Raw genomic sequence first — 22,337 nt, 5'->3', positions numbered from 1 at the left:
TATAACCCTAGCGTCATCGAACCTTAAGTGTGTAGACCCTACGGGTTCGGGAACCATGCAGACATGACGGAGACGTTCTTCGGTTAATAACTAATAGCGGGATCTGGATACCCATGTTGGTTCCCACATGTTCCACGATGATCTCATCGGATGAACCACGATGTCGAGGATTCGATCAATTCCGTATACAATTCCCTTTGTCTAGCGGTATTGTACTTGCCCGAGATTCGATCGTCGGTATCCCGATACCTTGTTCAATCTCGTTACCGGCAAGTCTCTTTACTCGTTCCGCATCATCCCGTGATCAACTCCTTGATCACATTGTGCACATTATGATGATGTCTTACCGAGTGGGCCCAGAGATACCTCTCCGTCACACGGAGTGACAAATCCCAGTCTCGATTCGTGCCAACCCAACAGACACTTTCGGAGATACCCGTAGTGCACCTTATAGCCACCCAGTTACGTTGTGACGTTTGGCACACCCAAAGCACTCCTATGGTATCCGGGAGTTGCACAATCTCATGGTCTAAGGAAATGATACTTGACATTAGAAAAGCTTTAGCAAACGAACTACACGATCTTGTGCTAGGCTTAGGATTGGGTCTTGTCCATCACATCATTCTCCTAATGATGCGATCCCGTTATCAACGACATCCAATGTCCATGGTCAGGAAACCTTAACCATCTATTGATCAACGAGCCAGTCAACTAGAGGCTTACTAGGGACATGGTGTTGTCTATGTATCCACACATGTATCTGAGTTTCCTATCAATACAATTCTAGCATGGATAATAAACGATTATCATGAACAAGAAAATATAATAATAACCAATTTATTATTGCCTCTAGGGCAACCAACACTGGAGTCCGGGAGGTCGCCTTGCGGCGCCTCCAGGACCACCTCCTCCCGGCTTGGAACCTGTTGGGACAACACTTCGGTGTCGTCCGTAGGGTGGGGGAGGAAGCCGTCGGAAGCGAGTTCACATCCGACGAGTCTAGTGAGCCGCTCGACAACGCGTCGAGCCGGTCTTTGGGTGGGCTGCATTAACATATTCGACATAAGGGAAAGTTGTGCAATAAACGAATACTATGAATTACTCTGGTATCCGGATACTTACGATTTTGCCAGGGGCTTGGCCCTGGGCGGCCACTCCTCTCCGCCGTCGTCGGCGTCGGTGGAGTAGTCCGGAGGAAGGGTTTTCCCCTTCTTGGACCCTCCGGCCTCCCCAGAGAGGGCGACCTTCCTTTTCTTCTCTCCTCCCGCTGGAGGGGGAGAGGTCTCTTCTTCTTCCTCCTCGTCTTCACGGGAGGAATGCGCCTCGGAACCGTCGGATGATGGATCCGACACCTCCTGGCGCCGGGCACTCTTTCGAGTCCCCATGGCCTTTTTCGCGGCCTTCTTCTTCGGCACCACGTAGGGTGCTGGAACCAGCAGCTTCGCCAAGTGAGAGTCCGTTGGGCCTTCAGGCAAAGGAGCCGGACAGTTGATCTGTCCGGACGTCACCTACCAGTCCTATCAAAGGTAAGGGAGCTTAGATCCCGCATGGAGTCAAACTATGAAAAACTGATACCGTGTAAAAGGAAAAAAATAGCTTACCGCATGAGCGTGAAGCTGCGTACTGAATCCGCGATCCTCGGTAGCGGATGGGCCTCGGCGCCCTTGAAAAGCACCTTCCAGGCGTCTTCGTACGTCGTGTCGAAGAGCCTGCTCAGAGTTTGGTGCCGCGTCGGGTCGAACTCCCACAGGTTGAAAGCCCGTTGTTGACACGGGAGGATCAGGCGGATGAGCATAACCTGGACAACGTTGACAAGTTTGAGCTTCTTGTCCACCAGGGTTTGGATGCATGTTTGGAGTCCGGTCAGCTCTCCTTTTTTACCCCACGACAGGCCCATCTCCTTCCAGGAGGTAAGCCGTGTAGGGGTCCGGATCGAAACACGGGGGCTGCGACCCATTCGGGGTCGCGCGGCTCGGTGATGTAAAACCACCCCGATTGCCACCCCTTTAGGGTCTCCACAAAGGAGCCCTCGAGCCATAAGACGTTGGCCATCTTGCCCACCATGGCGCCTCCGCACTCCGCCTGGTTGCCGCGCACCACCTTCGGCTTGACGTTGAAAGTCTTGAGCCATAGGCCGAAATGGGGGCGGATGCGGAGGAAAGCCTCGCACACGACGATAAACGCCGAGATGTTGAGGACAAAATTCGGGGCCAGATCGTGGAAATCCAGGCCATAGTAGAACATGAGCCCCCGGACAAATGGGTGAAGAGGGAAGCCCAGTCCGCGGAGGAAATGGGGGAGGAACACCACCCTCTCATGGGGCCTAGGGGTGGGGATGAGCTGCCCCTTCACGGGAAGCTGGTACGCAATGTCGTTAGACAAGTATCCAGCCTTCCTCAGTTTTTTGATGTGTCCCTCCGTGATGGAGGAGACCATCCACTTGCCTCCCGCTCCGGACATGGCTGGAGAAGGTTGAGGTGGGGAGTGCGGACTTGGGCGCTGGAGCTCGAGTGTGCAAGAATGGATAGGCGAAGGATGAAGAAGGCATAGGTGAAAAGGTGGATCCTTATCCCCTTATATGGGTGGACGCAACTACATGTCCCCACCAGCCTGGTAAAACTCGCTTATCTCCAAGCGCCATAATCAATGACGCGGTTGGGTTACCCATGCCCGTATTCATGAGAATCCCGGGATAAGGGGACGCGATCTCTGCTTTAACAAGACGTGCCAAGGAAACTGCCTCGCATGACGCGCTGAGGTGGGATAATGAAACGACTTGGATAAAGGCTTAGCCATGGTGTGTCATGCTACGGAATACGTCAGCAGATTAGATTGGTGTAAATATTATTCTCTCTATGGCAATATGTGGAAACTTATTTTGCAGAGCCGGACACTATCTTTGTGTTCAAAATCTTCTATGAAATACTTGGAGGAGGAACCCGCCTTGCAATGCCGAAGACAATCTGCGCGCCGGACTCGTCGTCATTGAAGCCTGGTTCAGGGGCTACTGAGGGAGTCCTGAATTAGGGGGTGTTCGGATAGCCGGACTATACCTTCAGCCGGACTCCTGGACTATGAAGATACAAGATTAAAGACTCTGTCCCGTGTCCGGAAGGGACTTTCCTTGGCGTGGAAGGCAAGCTTGGCGATACGGATATGTAGATCTCCTACCATTGTAACCGACTTTGTGTAACCCTAACCCTCTCCGGTGTCTATATAAACCGGAGGGTTTTAGTCTGTAGGACAACATACACAACAACAATCATACCATAGGCTAGCTTCTAGGGTTTAGCCTCCTCGATCTCGTGGTAGATCTACTCTTGTATTGCCCATATCATGAATATTAATCAAGCAGGACGTAGGGTTTACCTCCATCGAGAGGGCCCGAACCTGGGTAAAACTTCGTGTCCCTTGCCTCTTGTTACCATCCGGCACAAATGTGTATTGATTGTGTGTGATATTCTCTAATTCCCTCATTTGCATTACATTTATGTTGTTTATATTCTCATTTTGAATTTCCTCATGTTTTCATTTATAGTTCCCACACTTCAGTAACTTTTCTGGGGGAAACTGATGAACTAGCATTTTCTTTTCTACGATTTTCCAATTACATTTATATCAATATTCTCTAAAAATACTTCTGTTTTCCTTGTTTTGGTGGGGCAAATCGTTTGTTAAGAAACGTGTTTTACCTTGATTTTCTGAGCTTTGTTGTTCTGACTGCCACGTATGCAGCACCACATCATCGTGATACTCCCTCAGTTCAGGTTTATAAGGCACACACGTATTTTGAGAAAAATACTTTGACCGCAAATTTGATCAATAAAGCATTCCTACCATGGCCACATCATCGGGCATACTCCCTCAATTTGGGTTTATAAGCCAAATTTTGTGAAGTTTGAGCAACTATATAGAAAAATATATGAACATTTACAATACCAAATGTTTGTGTCAAAGTTCATAAAGTTTGACTTAAGAAAAAACTAATAACTGTAAAATATATGAACATTTATAAGCCAAACTGTGTGAAGTTTGCCATCGTACCCTCGCCCAGGAGGTCGTCGCTGCCCTCAAGCTTGATTCGTCTGCAAAAGACCTTTCCTTTGTGATCGAACGATTGCAATAAGGGCCAAGTTACAAATCTGGGATGTGGTGGAGTGGTTGTTTGGGAGCCGTTCGATCGAAAACAGATCTGACGGCCATGGAGGCAGTGGAGAGTGGACGCGTGTGAAGAGATCAGTCGGGTGTGTCATAGCATTTTCCGAATAAAAAGAAAGAAAATCCTTTGGCGGATCCCAATCTGAATTCTTCTTTGTCCTTGACGTAGAAAACGCCGGAACCACACATATACTCCCTCTGTTCGGAATTACTTGTCGCAAAAATGGATGTATCGTTCTAGATACATCCATTTTTGCGACAAATAATTCGGAACGGAGGGAGTATGTTGTTGTTACCGGCCCCACGGAACCTACTTGCCGACCTTTAATGACAGATACAGCAGTCCCGATCTAGCGGTCGATCAAGTCTGCATTTCTACGCCATTCCTCTGCAAATGTCCGTGTCAGTCAGCGCCTCGCGAATCGCGAGCGAGTGTGTATGCACGAGGCTTGGAAACTTCGCACCCGGACCAACCGGGAACAAGATTGATACTCCTAGATGGCACGTGCTTAACCACTTGATTCAAGACGCATCTCACGAGCGTGATTCCCCGCAGCTGCGCCACGAGCTCGGGGAAGACTCCGGCGGTGAAGTCAAGCGCGCAGAATAGTAGCCGGACACGGACCCGGTAGCTGCCAATCATATACGGCGATTCGGCATTGCGCCGGCTGCACTAGCTCTAAGCTGAGCGCGCCACGGTCCTCTCTCTTCGCTGGCACCGTGGCTGGCATGGACAATCTGCGCTCCCTTCTCGCGGCTCTCCTCCTCGTGTGCTTCGGCTTCGGTGCCGGCGTCCTGGGCGATGGCGATGGCGAGCAGTTCGTCTACTCCGGCTTCGCGGGCGCGAACGCCACCCTGGCCCTGGACGGCACGGCCCTCGTCCAGCCGAGCGGGCTCCTGGAGCTGACCAACGGCACGGCCCAGCTCTCGAGCCACGCGGTTCACCGGACGCCGCTGCGCCTGCGGAGGTCCCCGGGGGACGCCGTGCGCTCCTTCTCGGCGTCCTTCGTGTTCGGCATCATCCCCCCGTACTCCGACCTCAGCGGCCACGGCATCGTCTTCTTCGTCGGCAAGGACAACTTCTCGGCCGCGCTGCCGAGCCAGTACCTGGGCCTCCTCAACAGCGCCAACAACGGCAACGCCACCAACCAAATCTTCGGCGTAGAGCTCGACACCATCCAGAGCACGGAGTTCAACGACACCAACGACAACCACGTCGGCATCGACGTCAACAGCCTCAAGTCCGTGGCAGCGCACTCGGCCGGCTACTACGACGACGAGACCGGCGCGTTCAATGAGCTGCTCCTGATCAGCGGCAAGGCGATGCAGGTCTGGGTGGACTACGAGAGCGACTCCACGCAGATCAGCGTGTTCCTGGCGCCTCTGAAGAATGGAGCCAAGCCTTCGACGCCCCTGGTGTCAGCCAAGAGCAACCTGTCGAAGGTGCTCGTGGAGCCGGCGTACGCCGGCTTCTCGTCGTCGACGGGCACGGTCAGGTCCCGCCACTACCTTCTCGGCTGGAGCTTCGCCATGGACGGCCCTGCACCTCCCATCGACATCGGCAGCCTGCCGAAGCTGCCGTTCGTGGGCGCCAAGCCGCGGTCTAAGGTGCCGGACATCGTCCTGCCGATCGCCACCGCGGCGTTCGTCCTCGGCGTGGTGGCCGTGGTGATCCTGCTCGTCCGGCGGCGGTCCAGGTACGCGGAGGTGCGGGAGGAGTGGGAGGTGGAGTTCGGGCCGCACAGGTTCACGTACAAGGACCTGTTCCGCGCCACGGAAGGGTTCAAGAACAAGACGCTGCTGGGGTTCGGCGGCTTCGGGAGGGTGTACAAGGGGGCGCTCCCCAAGTCGAAGATGGAGGTGGCGGTGAAGAAGGTGTCGCACGAGTCGAGGCAGGGCATCAAGGAGTTCGTGGCGGAGGTGGTCACCATCGGCCGCCTCCGGCACCGCAACCTCGTGCAGCTGCTCGGCTACTGCCGCCGGAAGGGGGAGCTCCTCCTGGTGTACGACTACATGTCCAACGGCAGCCTCGACAAGTACCTGTACTCCGGCAGCAAGGAGAAGCCGGCGCTGGACTGGGCGCAGAGGTTCCGGATCATCAAGGGCGTCGCGTCGGGCCTCCTGTACATCCACGAGGACTTCGAGCAGGTCATCATCCACCGGGACATCAAGGCCAGCAACGTGCTCCTCGACGCCGACATGAACGGGCGGCTGGGCGACTTCGGCCTGGCGCGGCTGTACGACCACGGCGCCGACCCGCAGACGACGCACGTGGTGGGCACCATGGGGTACCTGGCCCCCGAGCTGGCGCGGACGGGGAAGGCGTCCCCTCTCACCGACGTGTTCGCCTTCGGCGCCTTCATCCTCGAGGTGGCCTGCGGCCGGAGGCCCGTGGAGCAGGCCATGAACGACAGCCGGCTCATGCTGGTGGACTGGGTGCTCGAGCACTGGCAGAAGGAGTCGCTCCTCGAGGTGGTCGACGCGAGGCTCGACGGCAACTACGACGCCGGCGAGGTGGTCCTGGCGCTGAAGCTGGGGTTGATGTGCTCGCACCCCATGCCCAGCGCGAGGCCTAGCATGCGGCAGGTGATGCAGTACCTCGAGGGTGACATGCCGATCCCCGAGCTGACGCCCACGCAGATGAGCTTCAGTATGCTGGCCCTGATGCAGAGCCAAGGGTTCGACTCTTTCGTCTTGTCGGCGACGTCGGATCCGTCGTCCGCCACGAATACGATGATGACCATGGGCACAATCAGTGGACTCTCCGGAGGGAGATGACATAGTTTTCAATTTCAAGGACTCGTGAGTTGTGCTGTGCAGATGTTGATCAGGTGTCACGACTAGTATTGGTAGAGCTATAATAACCCTGTTCTGTGTGTAGTCCTACTACTTTGGTATAGTTTCCCTGAGATCCTCGTATCATACATGTACTGTATAAGCCCAGAAAATAAGTTGATATTCATTCTATTGTTTCATGGCTTCTTAGGCAGATTTTTTACTTGCCCCTGTTTCTCTATCTCTTCTCTATCTCTACTACTAATAAACAATCCAACATTATCTTTCCTACGTGCACCCAAGCAAACGTGAGTGGACACATTACCACCACAGGATTAAGCCCAGACGACTTAATCTGACAGTCATCATTAATCTAATCGAGATTTGATGTACGCTTAGCAATTATCTAGGCTGACCATACTCCACCAGGCTGAAAACCACCGCGTCCGCAACCAAGGAATAAATTGATTCGCCTGATTTGTGGCCTGCATGCAGCGGCGTTATTTTTTTATCATGGATTGGTTCGGTCTGCTCAAGTATTAATGACGAATTAAAAGGGATGATTACGTACCATGCAAAAAAAGAGAAAAAAGATTAGATGAAGAGAAGAGATAATGAACGCATGGGGTATGCACTGGCGTATTAAAAGAAATAATTAGATTTTGAGTAGTATTAGGAAAGAGCGAGGCGGATGCATGTGATTACGAGCTGATTAAGGGCTGATTAATTACGCTGACGGTTTGTATTCTTGAATTATCTGAGGATCACGAATAGACTAATAAACCTGACTGGAGGAGTGCTAAAATTACGGGTCTGCTATTCATGTTACGTTGTGCAAAAATCACGGATCTGCTGTTCACATCACTATTCGAGGAAAATGACTCCTCTAAGCGCACAGCGATAGGGTTTCACCGACACCGCCGTCCCTTGTGCTGCTCCTCACGCTGCATCTCCTCCCCGCGCGACTCTCTGGCCCTCCAGGCCTTCAAGTCTACCTTTATCTGCCCTTGCTCGTCGTCTCCTATCCTAAGCCACGGTTCTCCCCCGATGTATCGATGCCGTTGGCTGTCGATTCTGCCATTTTGTTCATGCTATTTTGTGGGTAGGTGCTCCTCCCCTCGCCGGCGGGCGGCCTCCATCGTCAATCGGCTGTTAGTGCTGGTGATCAGCTGCATGCATCCAATGGAGAAGGGACGACGCAACCATTCATGTTCTGGAACACGTGGAGCAATAATCCACCCTAAAACCAGTCGAATATGAATGCAACCCTCCAGGTACATTTTTTTGTCTCTCTCTAATATTTTTCTCTCTCACACAATGACATATCTGCACCTTCGGTCCTTTCTTGCTGCTAATCTTTTTTCCGAGGCGAGCGCCCATGCAGTACGAGACTCAGTTGAACGATGACCATTGTCCAGAAGCGTTTGATTTTCTTTGTACATTTTGGTGACTGGATACAAATTTGATATTATTACCAAACTCATTTCATTGTTTGCTTGCAGTTTACGTATTGGATTTGCCATGCAAAACATTCTATCTAGGCGACATTTTTTTTCCGGGAATAGGCAACATCTTTTTGTTCAAGATGTACGTGGGTGTTTTCTACCGTTTTCCACTTCCCTATATGAAATATGTTGCATACATCATCCCTAGCAGGATTAGGCAGAGAGCAGCGTATATCTCTACTGTGATTTTTGTATTACCTTGTTCTTTTGGGCACCATCAATAAAGAGTATAGCAGCCCAAGAATATTACTGTTTTTTGAAACGCTGGTATCAGCTCATTGACTATATTTTGTACCTCCTCTTTCACTGCTATCGAATATTTAGATTGTCATTAACTAATGCCCACACCATCGTAATCTATGAGCAGACTCACCCAGGTGATTATTTCCTATATGCTCTAGCCCCTTTAGTCCATGTATTTGTATCATCCAGTGCGGCTAAGTATATCTAGCAAATGAGTGGGACTGGGTTATTGAAGACGGTCGAAGAAGCACATCCACCTTACACCTCGGCTCCGGCTGCCTTGGCTATCTTGTGAAGTATGGGTTTGTATCCTTGTAAGACTTCTTTCTATATTGCTTTTCTTGCTTTGAGTTTTGTGGTGTCCATCCCGCATGGTATCAGATGCCGCTAGAAAAAATAAATGTCGCTCCATGCTTGAAAACGCTGGTATCAAGAAGCTCAATTAGGATATAAAATAACATGTTAATCAGTCGTGCGTTGCATGTGCATGCTTACTAGTGAGGCAAGTCAACTTTTTTTCTTAGGCTGAATTTTTGAATTGCCCCGTTTGGCGTAAGTTGATTTTCCTATTGGACTTGAAGCCCGCTACACATTGCTCATTCTTTTGTTTGTATGGGTTTTTTGCCTTTGCCTTTGCTTTTATTTTTAGTCGATTTTGTAAGTGCATCTAGTGCCACCCCTAATTGATTTTGTAGTATTGACGACAAACTTGGTTGATGACTAATGTGTTTGTGAGAATTGCAAGATAACACAGGTAGTAGTCCCTCATTGATTCGGTTTACCTACCAGAGATGACGCCTAAAAATGTGTGAAGACATTGAAAACAATGGTGGTCTGTGAAGAGATTCACATTGAAGACTACTCCCTTCGTCCGGTGAAGAGTGTACATCTAGCTTTAAAATTTGTCCACAAAAGAGTGTACATGTATCTTCCCAATGCACTTTAAAGTGGGAAAAAAATACTTCTCTCTCATCACAGGGTAATCAAGACCTATAGCAATCTACACATGCTCTTCTTAATTTCTACATGCACTTAGCTCATTGGGGGTGGCTAATTAAAGAGAAAAGAGGTGGTGGCCTGCATCTTTTCAATGCATTTTTTACTCAACTCCATAATTTGTCCTAAATTTTTTAGATGTACACTCTTCACCGGACGGAGGGAGTTTGACGTGAGAAGACATCGTATGAAGACTATGGAGTGCGAAGACATAGTTGTTTCGTAGTTTCTTTTTCTTCTTTGTTGAGTCATACGAACCACCGTACTGTTAACTGGGGTCTAAGTGAACAAAGTCAGAGTGACTGAAGTGATGCTCAACCAAATTCTATGTCTTCGAGCGAAGACAATGGGAGCAAATCTTATCCAGAGCTGGATGAGTCAGCTTTACTTGTAACCCAAGTCAAGCTACCGCGTGCGTTTGAAATCTGACCGTTGGACACGTGTTAGTTCCTTAGTGACCCAGGGTCATTTCGAACAAATCAGGTCGGGTTGCCTCCTGGCTATAAATAGCCCATCCCCTACATCATAAATTGGTGGCTGCTCAGAGTTAGTGCACGGCTTTTGTCGTTTGAGAGCAACCCACCTCCGAAACATTTGAGAGAGAAATCCTTGCGAGGACAAAGCCCTAAACACCCAGAGCCAAAAGGTGTTAGGCATCACTGAAGTCTTTCTGTCCGCATGACCTGAAGACTTGTTACACTTGAGGACTGTGAATCCTCCAGCCGGTTAGGCGTCGCGTTCTGAGCATCCAAGAGTCATTATGGATCACCGATGAACAAAGTCTGTGAAGGTTTGGAAGTCTCCCTTGAAGACTTACCAGAGTGATTGGGCGAGGACTGTGTGTCCTTAGCTTAAGGGGGAATAAGGTGAAGACGCGATCTTCTGAGTTGAATCTCATGTTGGAAATATGCCCTAGAGGCAATAATAAATTGGTTATTATTATATTTCCTTGTTCATGATAATCGTTTATTATCCATGCTAGAATTGTCTTGATAGGAAACTCAGATACATGTGTGGATACATAGACAACACCATGTCCCTAGTAAGCCTCTAGTTGACTAGCTCGTTGATCAATAGATGGTTACGGTTTTCTGACCATGGACATTGGATGTCGTTGATAACGGGATCACATCATTGGGAGAATGATGTGATGGACAAGACCCAATCCTAAGCCTAGCACAAAGATCGTGTAGTTCGTATGCTAAAGCTTTTCTAATGTCAAGTATCATTTCCTTAGACTATGAGATTGTGCAACTCCCGGATACCATAGGAGTGCTTTGGGTGTGCGAAACGTCACAACGTAACTGGGTGGCTATAAAGGTGCACTACGGGTATCTCCGAAAGTGTCTGTTGGGTTGGCACGAATCGAGACTGGGATTTGTCACTCCGTGTGATGGAGAGGTATCTCTGGGCCCACTCGGTAAGACATCATCATAATGTGCACAATATGATCAAGGAGTTGATCATGGGATGATGTGTTATGGAATGAGTAAAGAGACTTGCCGGTAACGAGATTGAACAAGGTATCGGGATACCGACGATCGAATCTCAGGCAAGTACAATACCGCTAGACAAAGGGAATTGTATACGGGATTGATCGAATCCTCGACATCGTGGTTCATCCGATGAGATCATCATGGAACATGTGGGAACCAACATGGATATCCAGATCCCGCTGTTGGTTATTGACCGGAGAACGTCTCGGTCATGTCTGCATGGTTCCCGAACCCGTAGGGTCTACACACTTAAGGTTCGATGACGCTAGGGTTATAAAGGAAGTTTTTATGTGGTTACCGGATGTTGTTCGGAGTCCCGGATGAGATCCCGAACGTCACGAGGAGTTCCGGAATGGTTCGGAGGTAAAGATTTATATATGGGAAGTCCTGTTTTGGTCACCAGAAAAGTTTCGGGTTTTATCGGTAACGTACCGGGACCACCAGGAGGGTCCCGGGGGTCCACCAAGTGGGGCTACAAGCCCCGGAGGGCTGCATGGGCCAAGTGTGGGAGGGGACCAGCCCCAGGTGGGCTGGTGTGCCCCCCCACAAGGGCCCAAGGCGCCTCCAAGAGGGAAGGGGGGCAAACCCTAGGGCAGATGGGCCCTAAGGCCCACCCCAGGTGCGCCTCCCCCTCTCCCCCTTGTGGCCGCCACCCAGATGGGATCTGGGGGCTGCCGCCACCCCTAGGGAGGGAACCCTAGGTGGGGGCGCAGCCCCTTCCCTTCCCCTATATATACTTGAGGTATTGGAGGCTGCAAGACACACGAGTTCCTCTCCTTCTTGGCGCAGTCCTACCCCTCTCCCTCCTCGTCTCTTGCGGTGCTTGGCGAAGCCCTGCTGGAGTACCACGCTCCTCCACCACCACCACGCCGTTGTGCTGCTGCTGGATGGAGTCTTCCTCAACCTCTCCCTCTCTCCTTGCTGGATCAAGTCATGGGAGACGTCACCGGGCTGTACGTGTGTTGAACGCGGAGGTGCTGTCCGTTCGGCACTAGGATCTCCGGTGATTTGGATCACGACGAGTACAACTCCTTCAACCCCGTTCTCTTGAACGCTTCCGCTTAGCGATCTACAAGGGTATGTAGATGCACTCTCCTTCCCCTCGTTGCTGGTTTCTCCATAGATAGATCTTGGTGACACGTAGGACAATTTTGAATTTCTGCTATGTTCCCCAATAGTGGTATCAGAGCTAGGTCTATTGCGTAGATTCTATGCACGAGTAGAACACAAAGTAGTTGTGGGCGTTGATTTTGTTCAATATGCTTATCGTTACTAGTCCAATCTTGTTTTGGCGGCATTGTGGGATGAAGCGGCCCGGGCCGACCTTACACGTACTCTTACGTGAGACTGGTTCCACCGACTGACATGCACTAGTTGCATAAGGTGGCTAGCAGGTGTCTGTCTCTCCCACTTTAGTCGGAACGGATTCGATGAAAAGGGTCCTTATGAAGGGTAAATAGCAATTGGCATATCACATTGTGGTTTTGCGTAGGTAAGAAACGTTCTTGCTAGAAACCCATAGCAACCACGTAAAACAAGCAAACAACAATTAGAGGACGTCTAACTTGTTTTTGCAGGGTATGCCATGTGATATGATATGGCCAAAAAGATGTGATGAATGATATATGTGATGTATGAGATTGATCATGTTCTTGTAATAGGAATCACGACTTGCATGTCGATGAGTATGACAATTGGCAGGAGCCATAGGAGTTGTCTTAATTTATTTATGACCTACGTGTCAACATAAATGTCATGTAATTACTTTACTTTATTGATAACCTTTAGCTGTAGTAGTAGAAGTAATAATTGGCGAGACAACTTCATGAAGACACGATGATAGAGATCATGATGATGGAGATCATGGTGTCATGCCGGTGACGATGATGATCAAGGAGCCCCGAAGATGGAAATCAAAAGGAGCAATATGATATTGGCCATATCATGTCACTATTTGATTGCATGTGATGTTTATCATGTTTATACATCTTATTTGCTTAGAACGACGGTAGTAAATAAGATGATCCCTCATTAAAATTTCAAGAAAGTGTTCCCCCTAACTGTGCACCGTTACGAAAGTTCGTCGTTTTGAAGCACCACATCGGGTGTGATAGATTCTTACGTTCGAATACAACGGGTGTTGACGAGCCTGTCATGTACAGACATGGCCTCGGAACACATGCAAAACACTTAGGTTGACTTGACGAGCCTAGCATGTACAGACATGACCTCGGAACACAAGAGACCGAAAGGTCGAGCATGAGTCGTATGGTAGATACGATCAACATGAAGATGTTCACCGATGATGACTAGTCCGTTTCACGTGATGATCGGACACGGCCTAGTTGACTCGGATCATGTAATCACTTAGATGACTAGAGGGATGTCTATCTGAGTGGGAGTTCATAAGATGGACTTAATTATCCTGAACATAGTCAAAAGGTCTTCGCAAATTATGTCGTAGCTCGCGCTTTAGTTCTACTGTTTGGATATGTTCCTAGAGAAAATTTAGTTGAAAGATGATAATAGCAATTATGCGGACTAGGTCCGTAAACTGAGGATTGTCCTCATAGCTTCATAGAAGGCTTATGTCCTTAATGCACCGCTCAGTGTGCTAAGCCTCGAATGTCGTCTGTGGATGTTGCGAACATCTGACATACACATTTTGATAACTACGTGATAGTTCAGTTAAACGGTTTAGAGTTGAGGTACCGAAGACGTTTTTGAAACGTTGCGAAACATATAAGATGTTTCGAGGGCTGAAATTGGGATTTCAGGCTCGTGCCCACGTCAAGAGGTATAAGACCTCCGACGATTTTCTTAGCCTGCAAACTAAGGGAGAAAAGCTCAATTGTTGAGCTTGTGCTCAGATTGTCTGAGTACAACAATCATTTGAATTGAGTGGGAGTTGATCTTCCAGATGAGATAGTGATATTTCTCCGAAGTCATTACCACCAAGCTGCTAGAGCTTCGTGATGAACTATAATATATCAGGGACATATATGATGATCCTTGAGATATTCGCGATGTTTGACACCACAAAAGTAGAAATCAAGAAGGAGCATCAATTGTTGATGGTTGGTGAAACCACTAGTTTCAAGAAGGGCAAGGGCAAGAAGGGATACTTCATGAAACGGCAAATCAACTGCTGCTCTAGTGAAGAAACCCAAGGTTGAACCCAAACCCGAGACTAAGTGCTTCTGTAATAAGGGGAACAACCACTGGAGCAGAATTACCCTAGATACTTGGTAGATAAGAAGGCTGGCAAGGTCGATAGAAGTATATTGGATATACATTGTGTTGATGTGTACTTTACTAGTACTCCTAGTAGCACCATGGTATTAGATACCGGTTCGGTTGCTAAGTGTTAGTAAACTCGACATAAAAGGCTACGGAGTAAACGGAGACTAGCTAAAGGTGAGATGGCGATATGTGTTGGAAGTTTTTCCCAAGCTTGATGTGATCAAGCATCGCACGCTCCCTCTACCATCGAGATTGGTGCTTGCGTTGAGCATAGACATGATTGGATTATGTCTGTCACAATACGGTTATTCATTCAAGGAGAATAATGGTTACTCTGTTTATTTGAATAATGCCTTCAATGGTCTTGCACCTAAAATGAATGGTTTATTGAATCTCGATCGTAGTGGTACACATGTTCATGCCAAAAAGGTATAAGATAGTAATGATAGTACCACCTACTTGTGGCACTGCCACGTAAGTCATATCGGTATAAAACGCATGAAGAAGCTCCATGTTGATGGATCTTTGGGCTCACTCGTTTTGAAAAGTTTGAGACATGCGAACCATGTCTATTGGTGTATATGCATGAAGAAACTCCATGCAAATGGACCGTTTGGACTCACTTGATTTTGAATCACCTGAGACATGCAAATCATACCACATGGGCAAGATGACTGAAAGCCTCGTTTTCAGTAAAAATGGAACTAGAAAGCAACTTGTTGGAAGTAATACATTTTGATGTGTGCAGTCCAATGAGTGCTGAGGCGTGTAGTGGATATCGTTATGTTCTTACTTCACAAATGATTTGAGTAGATGTTGAGTATATTTACTTGATGAATCACGAGTCTGAATTATTGAAAGGTTCAAGTAATTTCAAGGTGAAGTTGAAAGATCATCGTGACAAGAGGATAAAATATCTATGATATGATCATAGAGATGAATATCTGAATTACGAGTTTGGCATAGAATTAAGATATTGTGGAAATTGTTTCACAACTAATACAGCCTGGAACACCATAGTGTGATGGTGTGTCCGAACATCATAACTGCACCCTATTGGATATGATGCATACCATGATGTCTCTTATCGAATTACCACGATAGTTTATGGGTTAGGCATTAGAGACAACCACATTCACTTTAAATAGGGCACCACGTAATTCCGATGAGATGACACCGTATGAACTATGGTTTAGAGAAACCTAAGCTGTCATTTCTTAAAAGTTTGGGGCTGCGACGCTTATGTGAAAAAGTTTCAGGCTGATAAGCTTGAACCCAAAGCGGATAAATGCATCTTCAGTTGGGTATACCTCCTGTCTCAGATCCGAAAGCAATAAGGGATTGTTTCTAGAATCGGGTCCTTTCTCGAGGAAAAGATTCTCTCGAAAGAATTGAGTGGGAGGATGGTGGAGACTTGATGAGGTTATTGAACCGTCTCTTCAACTAGTGTGTGGCAGGGCACATGAAGTTGTTCCTGTGGCACCTACACCAATTGAAGTGGAAGCTTATGATAGTGATCATGAAACTTCAGATCAAGTCACTAACAAACCTCATGGGATGACAAGGATGCGTACTTCAGAGTTGTACGTAATCTTGTCTTGGAAGTCATGTTGCTAGACAACAATGAACCTACGAGCTATGGAGAAGCGATGGTGGGCCCGGATTCCGATAAATGGCTCGAGGCCATAAAATCCAAGAGAGGATCCATGTATGAAAACAAAGTGTAGACTTCGGCAGAACGGCTCGATGGTCGTAAGGCTGTTGAGTACAGATGGATTTTAAAAGGAAGACGGACAATGATGGTAAGTATCACCATTAAGAAAGCTCGACTTGTCGTTAAGATTTTTTCGACAAGTTCAAGGAGTTGACTATGATGAGACTTTCTCACTCGTAGCGATGCTAAGAGTCTGTTGGAATTATCTTAGCGATTACTGCGTTATTTATGAAATCTTGCAGATAGGATGTCAAAACATTGTTTCCTCGATGATTTTCTTGAGGAAAGGTTGTATGTGATACAACCGGAAGGTTTTGTCAATCCTGAAAGATGCTAATAAGTATGCAAAGCTCCAACAATCCTTCTAAGGACTGGAGTAAGCATCTCGGAGTTGGAATGTATGCTTTGATGAGATGATCAAAGATTTTGGGTGTATACAAAGTTTATGAGAAACTTGTATTTCCAAAGAAGTGAGTGGGAGCACTATAGAATTTCTGATAAATATATGTTGTTGACATATTATTGATCAGAAATGACGTAGGATTTCTGGAAAGCATATAGGGATATTTGAAAGTGTTTTTCAATGGAAAGCCTGGATTAAGCTACTTGAACATTGAGCATCAAGATCTATAAGGATAGATCAAAACGCTTAATGGTACTTTCAAATGAGCACATACCTTGACATGATCTTGATGGTGTTCAAGATGGATCAGTCAAAGAAGGAGTTCTTGCCTGAGTTGTAAGGTATGAAGTTAAGACTTAAAGCTCGACCGCGGCAGAAGAAAGAGGAAGGACGAAGGTCGTCCCCTATGCTTTTGTCATAGGCTCTATACGGTATGCCATGCTGAGTACCGCACCTGATGTGTGCCTTGCCACATATCTGGCAAGAGGGTACAAAGGTAATCTAGGAGTAGATCACCAGATAGCGGTCTAAATTATCCTTAGAGGAATAAGGATATGTTTCTCGGTTATGGAGGTGATAAAGAGTTCGACGTAAAGAGTTACGTCGATGCAAGCTTAACACCTATCCGGATAGCTCTGAGTAGAGATACCAGATACGTATAATGGAGCAACAATTTAGAATAGCTCCAAGTAGAACAGTTATTTGAAATGGCTCCAAATGTAGCGCAGTAGTTGCATCTACAAGATGACATAGAAATTTGCGAAGTACATACGGATCTGAATGTTGCAGACCCGTTGACTGAAACCTCTCTCACAAGCATAACATGATCAAACCCAAAACTCTTTGGGTGTTGGTCACATGGGGATGTGACCTTGAGTGTTAATCACATATCGATGTGAACTGGATTATTGACTCTAGTGCAAGTGGGAGACTGTTGGAAATATGCCCTAGAGGCAATAATAAATTGGTTATTATTATATTTCCTTGTTCATGATAATCGTTTATTATCCATGCTAGAATTTTCTTGATAGGAAACTCATATACATGTGTGGATACATAGACAACACCATGTCCCTAGTAAGCCTCTAGTTGACTAGCTCGTTGATCAATAGATGGTTACGGTTTCCTGACCATGGACATTGGATGTCGTTGATAACAGGATCACATCATTAGGAGAATGATGTGATGGACAAGACCCAATCCTAAGCCTAGCACAAGATCGTGTAGTTCGTTTGCTAAAACTTTTCTAATGTCAAGTATCATTTCCTTAGACCATGAGATTGTGCAACTCCCGGATACCATAGGAGTGCTTTGGGTGTGCCAAACGTCACAACGTAACTGGGTGTCTATAAAGGTGCACTACGGGTATCTCCGAAAGTGTCTGTTGGGTTGGCACGAATCGAGACTGGGATTGGTCACTCCATGTGACGGAGAGGTATCTCTGGGCCCACTCGGTAGGACATCATAATGTGCACAATGTGATCAAGGAGTTGATCACGGGATGATGTGTTACGGAACGAGTAAAAAGAGACTTGCCGGTAACGAGATTGAACAAGGTATCGGGATATCGACGATCGAATCTCGGGCAAGTACAATACCGCTAGACAAAGGGAATTGTATACGGGATTGATCGAATCCTCGACATCGTGGTTCATCCGATGAGATCATCGTGGAACATGTGGGAACCAACATGGGTATCCAGATCCCGCTGTTGGTTATTGACCGGAGAACGTCTCGGTCATGTCTGCATGGTTCCCGAACCCGTAGGGTCTACACACTTAAGGTTCGATGATGCTAGGGCTATAAAGGAAGTTTGTATGTGGTTACCGAATGTTGTTCGGAGTCCCGGATGAGATCCCGGACGTCACGAGGAGTTCCGGAATGGTCCGGAGGTAAAGATTTATATATGGGAAGTCCTGTTTTGGTCACCGGGAAAGTTTTGGGTTTTATCGGTAACGTACCGGGACCACCGGGAGGGTCCCGGGGGTCCACCGAGTGGGGCCACAAGCCCCGGAGGGCTGCATGGGCCAAGTGTGGGAGGGGACCAGCCCCAGGTGGGCTGGTGTGCCCCCCCACAAGGGCCCAAGGCGCCTCCAAGAGGGAAGGGGGCAAACCCTAGGGCAGATGGGCCTTAAGGCCCATCCCAGGTGCGCCTCCCCCTCTCCCCCTTGTGGCCGCCACCTAGATGGGATCTGGGGGCTGCCGCCACCCCTAGGGAGGGAACCCTAGCTGGGGCGCAGCCCCTCCCCTTCCCCTATATATACTTGAGGTATTGGAGGCTGCAAGACACACGAGTTCCTCTCCTTCTTGGCGCAACCCTACCCCTCTCCCTCCTCGTCTCTTGCGGTGCTTGGCGAAGCCCTGCTGGAGTACCACGCTCCTCCACCACCACCACGCCGTTGTGCTGCTGCTGGATGGAGTCTTCCTCAACCTCTCCCTCTCTCCTTGCTGGATCAAGTCATGGGAGACGTCACCGGGTTGTACGTGTGTTGAACGCGGAGGTGCCGTCCGTTCGGCACTAGGATCTCCGATGATTTGGATCATGACGAGTACGACTCCTTCAACCCCGTTCTCTTGAACGCTTCCGCTTAGCGATCTACAAGGGTATGTAGATACACTCTCCTTCCCCTCGTTGCTGGTTTCTCCATAGATAGATCTTGGTGACACGTAGGAAAATTTTGAATTTCTGCTACGTTCCCCAACATCTCAGCCTCCCTAACAAGACGTACAGTTGTCACAGCAACTGGAACTAGTCCAACAAATCCTTGTCCTCGCCACGCAACTGGTTCTATCCTTTACCTCTCTTTACTTACAGTTTGTCTTCGTGAAGTCATTGCCTGCTTGCATAATCTGATTGACTTCATTGTGTGGAGGCTGTTGTTGTTTGGCTTCATACTATCTTCCATCCTGATCCATACTACCTAGCTGCTGATAGTCTTCGTGCTTTCACTTTATTGCTTACTTGACTATGGCTTGTCTCGTGTAGTCTACCTTTCGCTGCATATAAATAGGTTCATTTCTACTGTTTGTCTTCAAAGCCCCCGTGTTTTGAAGACTTTCATAAAAATCGCCTATTCATCCTCCTCTAGTAGATAACTAGCACTTTCAGATTTTTATATACAAGGGCATTTTCGACATGTTCGATGAGTGGAAATGTATACACAAAAGAACTATACAATATGTGATTAAATTACACTATAGTGTGAAAGTTACACTACTATATGCTTATTCTCTGCATATTAAAAAATCAAACTCGGTGCAAAGTTGTGCGCGAGTTTAATCAATCTCAGTGCAAAGTTGTGTGCACGTTTTTTTTTAATTTGTTTATCTGAAAAGGGTAATACCAATGTCACTAATTCATTCTTCCTTATAGAACTCCATTATTTTGGTTTAGTTTTATTTTTTAGTTCACTCTCTTCTTACTTAAGGGTAAACCAACGCCACTAGTTCATTTCTCCTTAGGAAAATTATTCTTTGTAAATTTTCGCAATTATATGCTTATTCTTGCATATTATCAAAACACAATTTATGTGTAAATTATGTGCTAATTTATCATTATCATTTTTATTTTTTTAATTATATTTCCTCCTAAAGGATAATACCAGTGTCAATAATTCATTATTCCTTAAAAAGCTTCATTATTTTGTTTTTATTAGTTTATATTTCATTTTCTTTCTTATTTAAGGATAATATCAATGCCACTAATTTATACCTTCTATTCTAAAATTCCACTACCATATGCTTATTCTGGCAATAAGCACAATTTCTACGTATTATGTGCAAAAAAATTATTCGTTTTTATTTTCTTTCTTCCTAAAGAGTAATGCCAATGTCACTAATTCATTCTTTCTTAGGAAACTTCATTATTTTGGTTCTATTTCAGTTTTACTTCATTTTCTTTCTTCCTTAAGGTTAACACAAATTCATTCCTTTTGACAACTTCCTTTTGCGAAAATTTCACTATTATATTTTTTTCTTGCATGTGATAAAAATAAAAAATTCTGTGTAAATTGTGTGCAAATGTTGTCATTGTTTGTTTATTTTTTATTTTCTTCTTCTTACAAGGTAATAGCAACGAGACTAATTTATTTTCCTAAAACAACTACAATTTTTTGATTTTGTTTTCAAGTTTTATTTCATTTTCTTTCTTCTTTAAGGGTAAAATACCAATGTCACTAATTAATTTTTTCGGAGGAAGCTTTTATTTTAAAGGTCCACAATTATATGCTTATTCTTATATATTATGGAAAGACGCACTTTTTATGTAAACTACTCACTCCGTCTCATAATATAAGAACGTTTTTGACACTAGTGTAGTGTTAAAAACGTTCTTATATTTTGGGACAGAGGGAGTAGATGATACCCCGCACGTTGTTGCGGGAATATTATGCAACACACTTCAGTGTGATTCATTGTACGAAACATGAATATTTGAAGCAATAACATAAAAGGCTAAAACTAAAAATACATATAATTTATTATCTTTGATTACTATATAAATGTAAAATGTATAAATAGCATAATAGAATGAAAATTCTCATGTCCGTTTGCTTGTTGAGATGTGTCTTTTTTCATGCATATTTCACGATCAAGTGGCATGCTTGAATGTTAAAAGACATATGGTAGTGGGGGTGGGCCTTTTCCTCATGCATGTTGTGTGATGATGTGGCATGCTTGCATGTTGAGAGAAATAGTTAGTGGGGGCTAGCTATTTAGATATAGAAGATTTTGTCAATATTTATTTCATTATTTTCTTTGATTTATCTTCATAAAGGATAATACCAATGTTACTAATTCAATTTTTCTTAGAAAAAGTCATTATTTTAGTTTTGTTTAGTTCTCATTTCATTTTCTTCATTAGAAAACTACACATATTATAGCCCTGCCCATGCCTTTGATCATCATCACGATGTGAAAGATTAATTGAACAATAACTTTGTATATACACATACTTCGTACCGTAATTAAGTTTCATTAAATGATCAGTCAAAACTTAGACACAGAAGATATATCTATGAATTTCAACACTTGCGTGTAGTTTCTAAGATCTGCTCAACAAAATAGATAAACTTGTGTGTACATCTTTTGCCTCTGTTTCAACAAACAAAAAAAGAACGATAGTAATGTGTGAACGTCACACGTTAGGTGTAGGGAAAGACACCATGTCCTTCGTCTTCCTCCAAGTGCTCTCATGCCCAATGTATCCCCCCATCCCCCAATGGCAACTTGCTACCTTCCATCTCCCTCACCACCACCAGTCCACCACCTCTCTTGCTCAATGCAGTGTGCTCCCTTTCACGCGTATGACGTTTTTCCAAAACCATCAGGAATTTCAGGATGCTAATTGACCTCCTTCCATCTTTTGCTTGTCATCGCCGGTCAAAATAAAAGAAAGCTCCTTTTATAGCGGGTGTGGCTGGAAACGAGTCGAGTTCGAGCGAGTTGCAGTTGGCTCAGCTCAACTCATATTAAAATTCGAGCGGGCTCAAACTGAGTGAAGCTGAAGATCGAGCTCTAGAACATGACTCGTGCTCAGCTTGTAACGATCTTGAGTTAGTTTCGAGCTAAATGAGACGATAAAAATTATAAATATATGATGGTTAATCCAACTAGATAAGGACACAACACGACACAGTTTTGTATGGCAAGAGCCCATCTTGGTTTTTTGGGCGAACTAGCAATAGATGGTGGTCCTCGTGGACGAAAAACAAGAAAACGAAGGTGCATATGCTGGGAAAGTTTTGTCTAAAACAACAGGAAATTTAAGACGTAGTCGACCATGTACCATAATTAAATTTAAATCT

The 22,337-nt window shown here is 46.2% G+C and overlaps 1 protein-coding gene across 1 annotated transcript; it reads left to right on the top strand.

Annotated features, from left to right (window-relative positions):
• The first annotated feature begins 4,690 nt into the window (after nucleotides 1-4,690).
• Nucleotides 4,691-7,133, top strand: LOC119303302 (L-type lectin-domain containing receptor kinase SIT2-like). The gene has a single exon (XM_037580419.1). The coding sequence runs from the start codon at nucleotides 4,888-4,890 to the stop codon at nucleotides 6,934-6,936; it is 2,049 nt and encodes a 682-aa protein (XP_037436316.1). The 5' UTR covers nucleotides 4,691-4,887; the 3' UTR covers nucleotides 6,937-7,133.
• Nucleotides 7,134-22,337: the final 15,204 nt, after the last annotated feature.

This window comes from Triticum dicoccoides, chromosome 5A, assembly GCF_002162155.2.
Source record: "Triticum dicoccoides isolate Atlit2015 ecotype Zavitan chromosome 5A, WEW_v2.0, whole genome shotgun sequence".
Lineage (NCBI taxonomy): Eukaryota > Viridiplantae > Streptophyta > Magnoliopsida > Poales > Poaceae > Triticum > Triticum dicoccoides.
The sequence above is the reverse complement of the archived record's forward strand: the minus strand, read 5'-3'. Positions and strand labels throughout refer to the sequence as shown.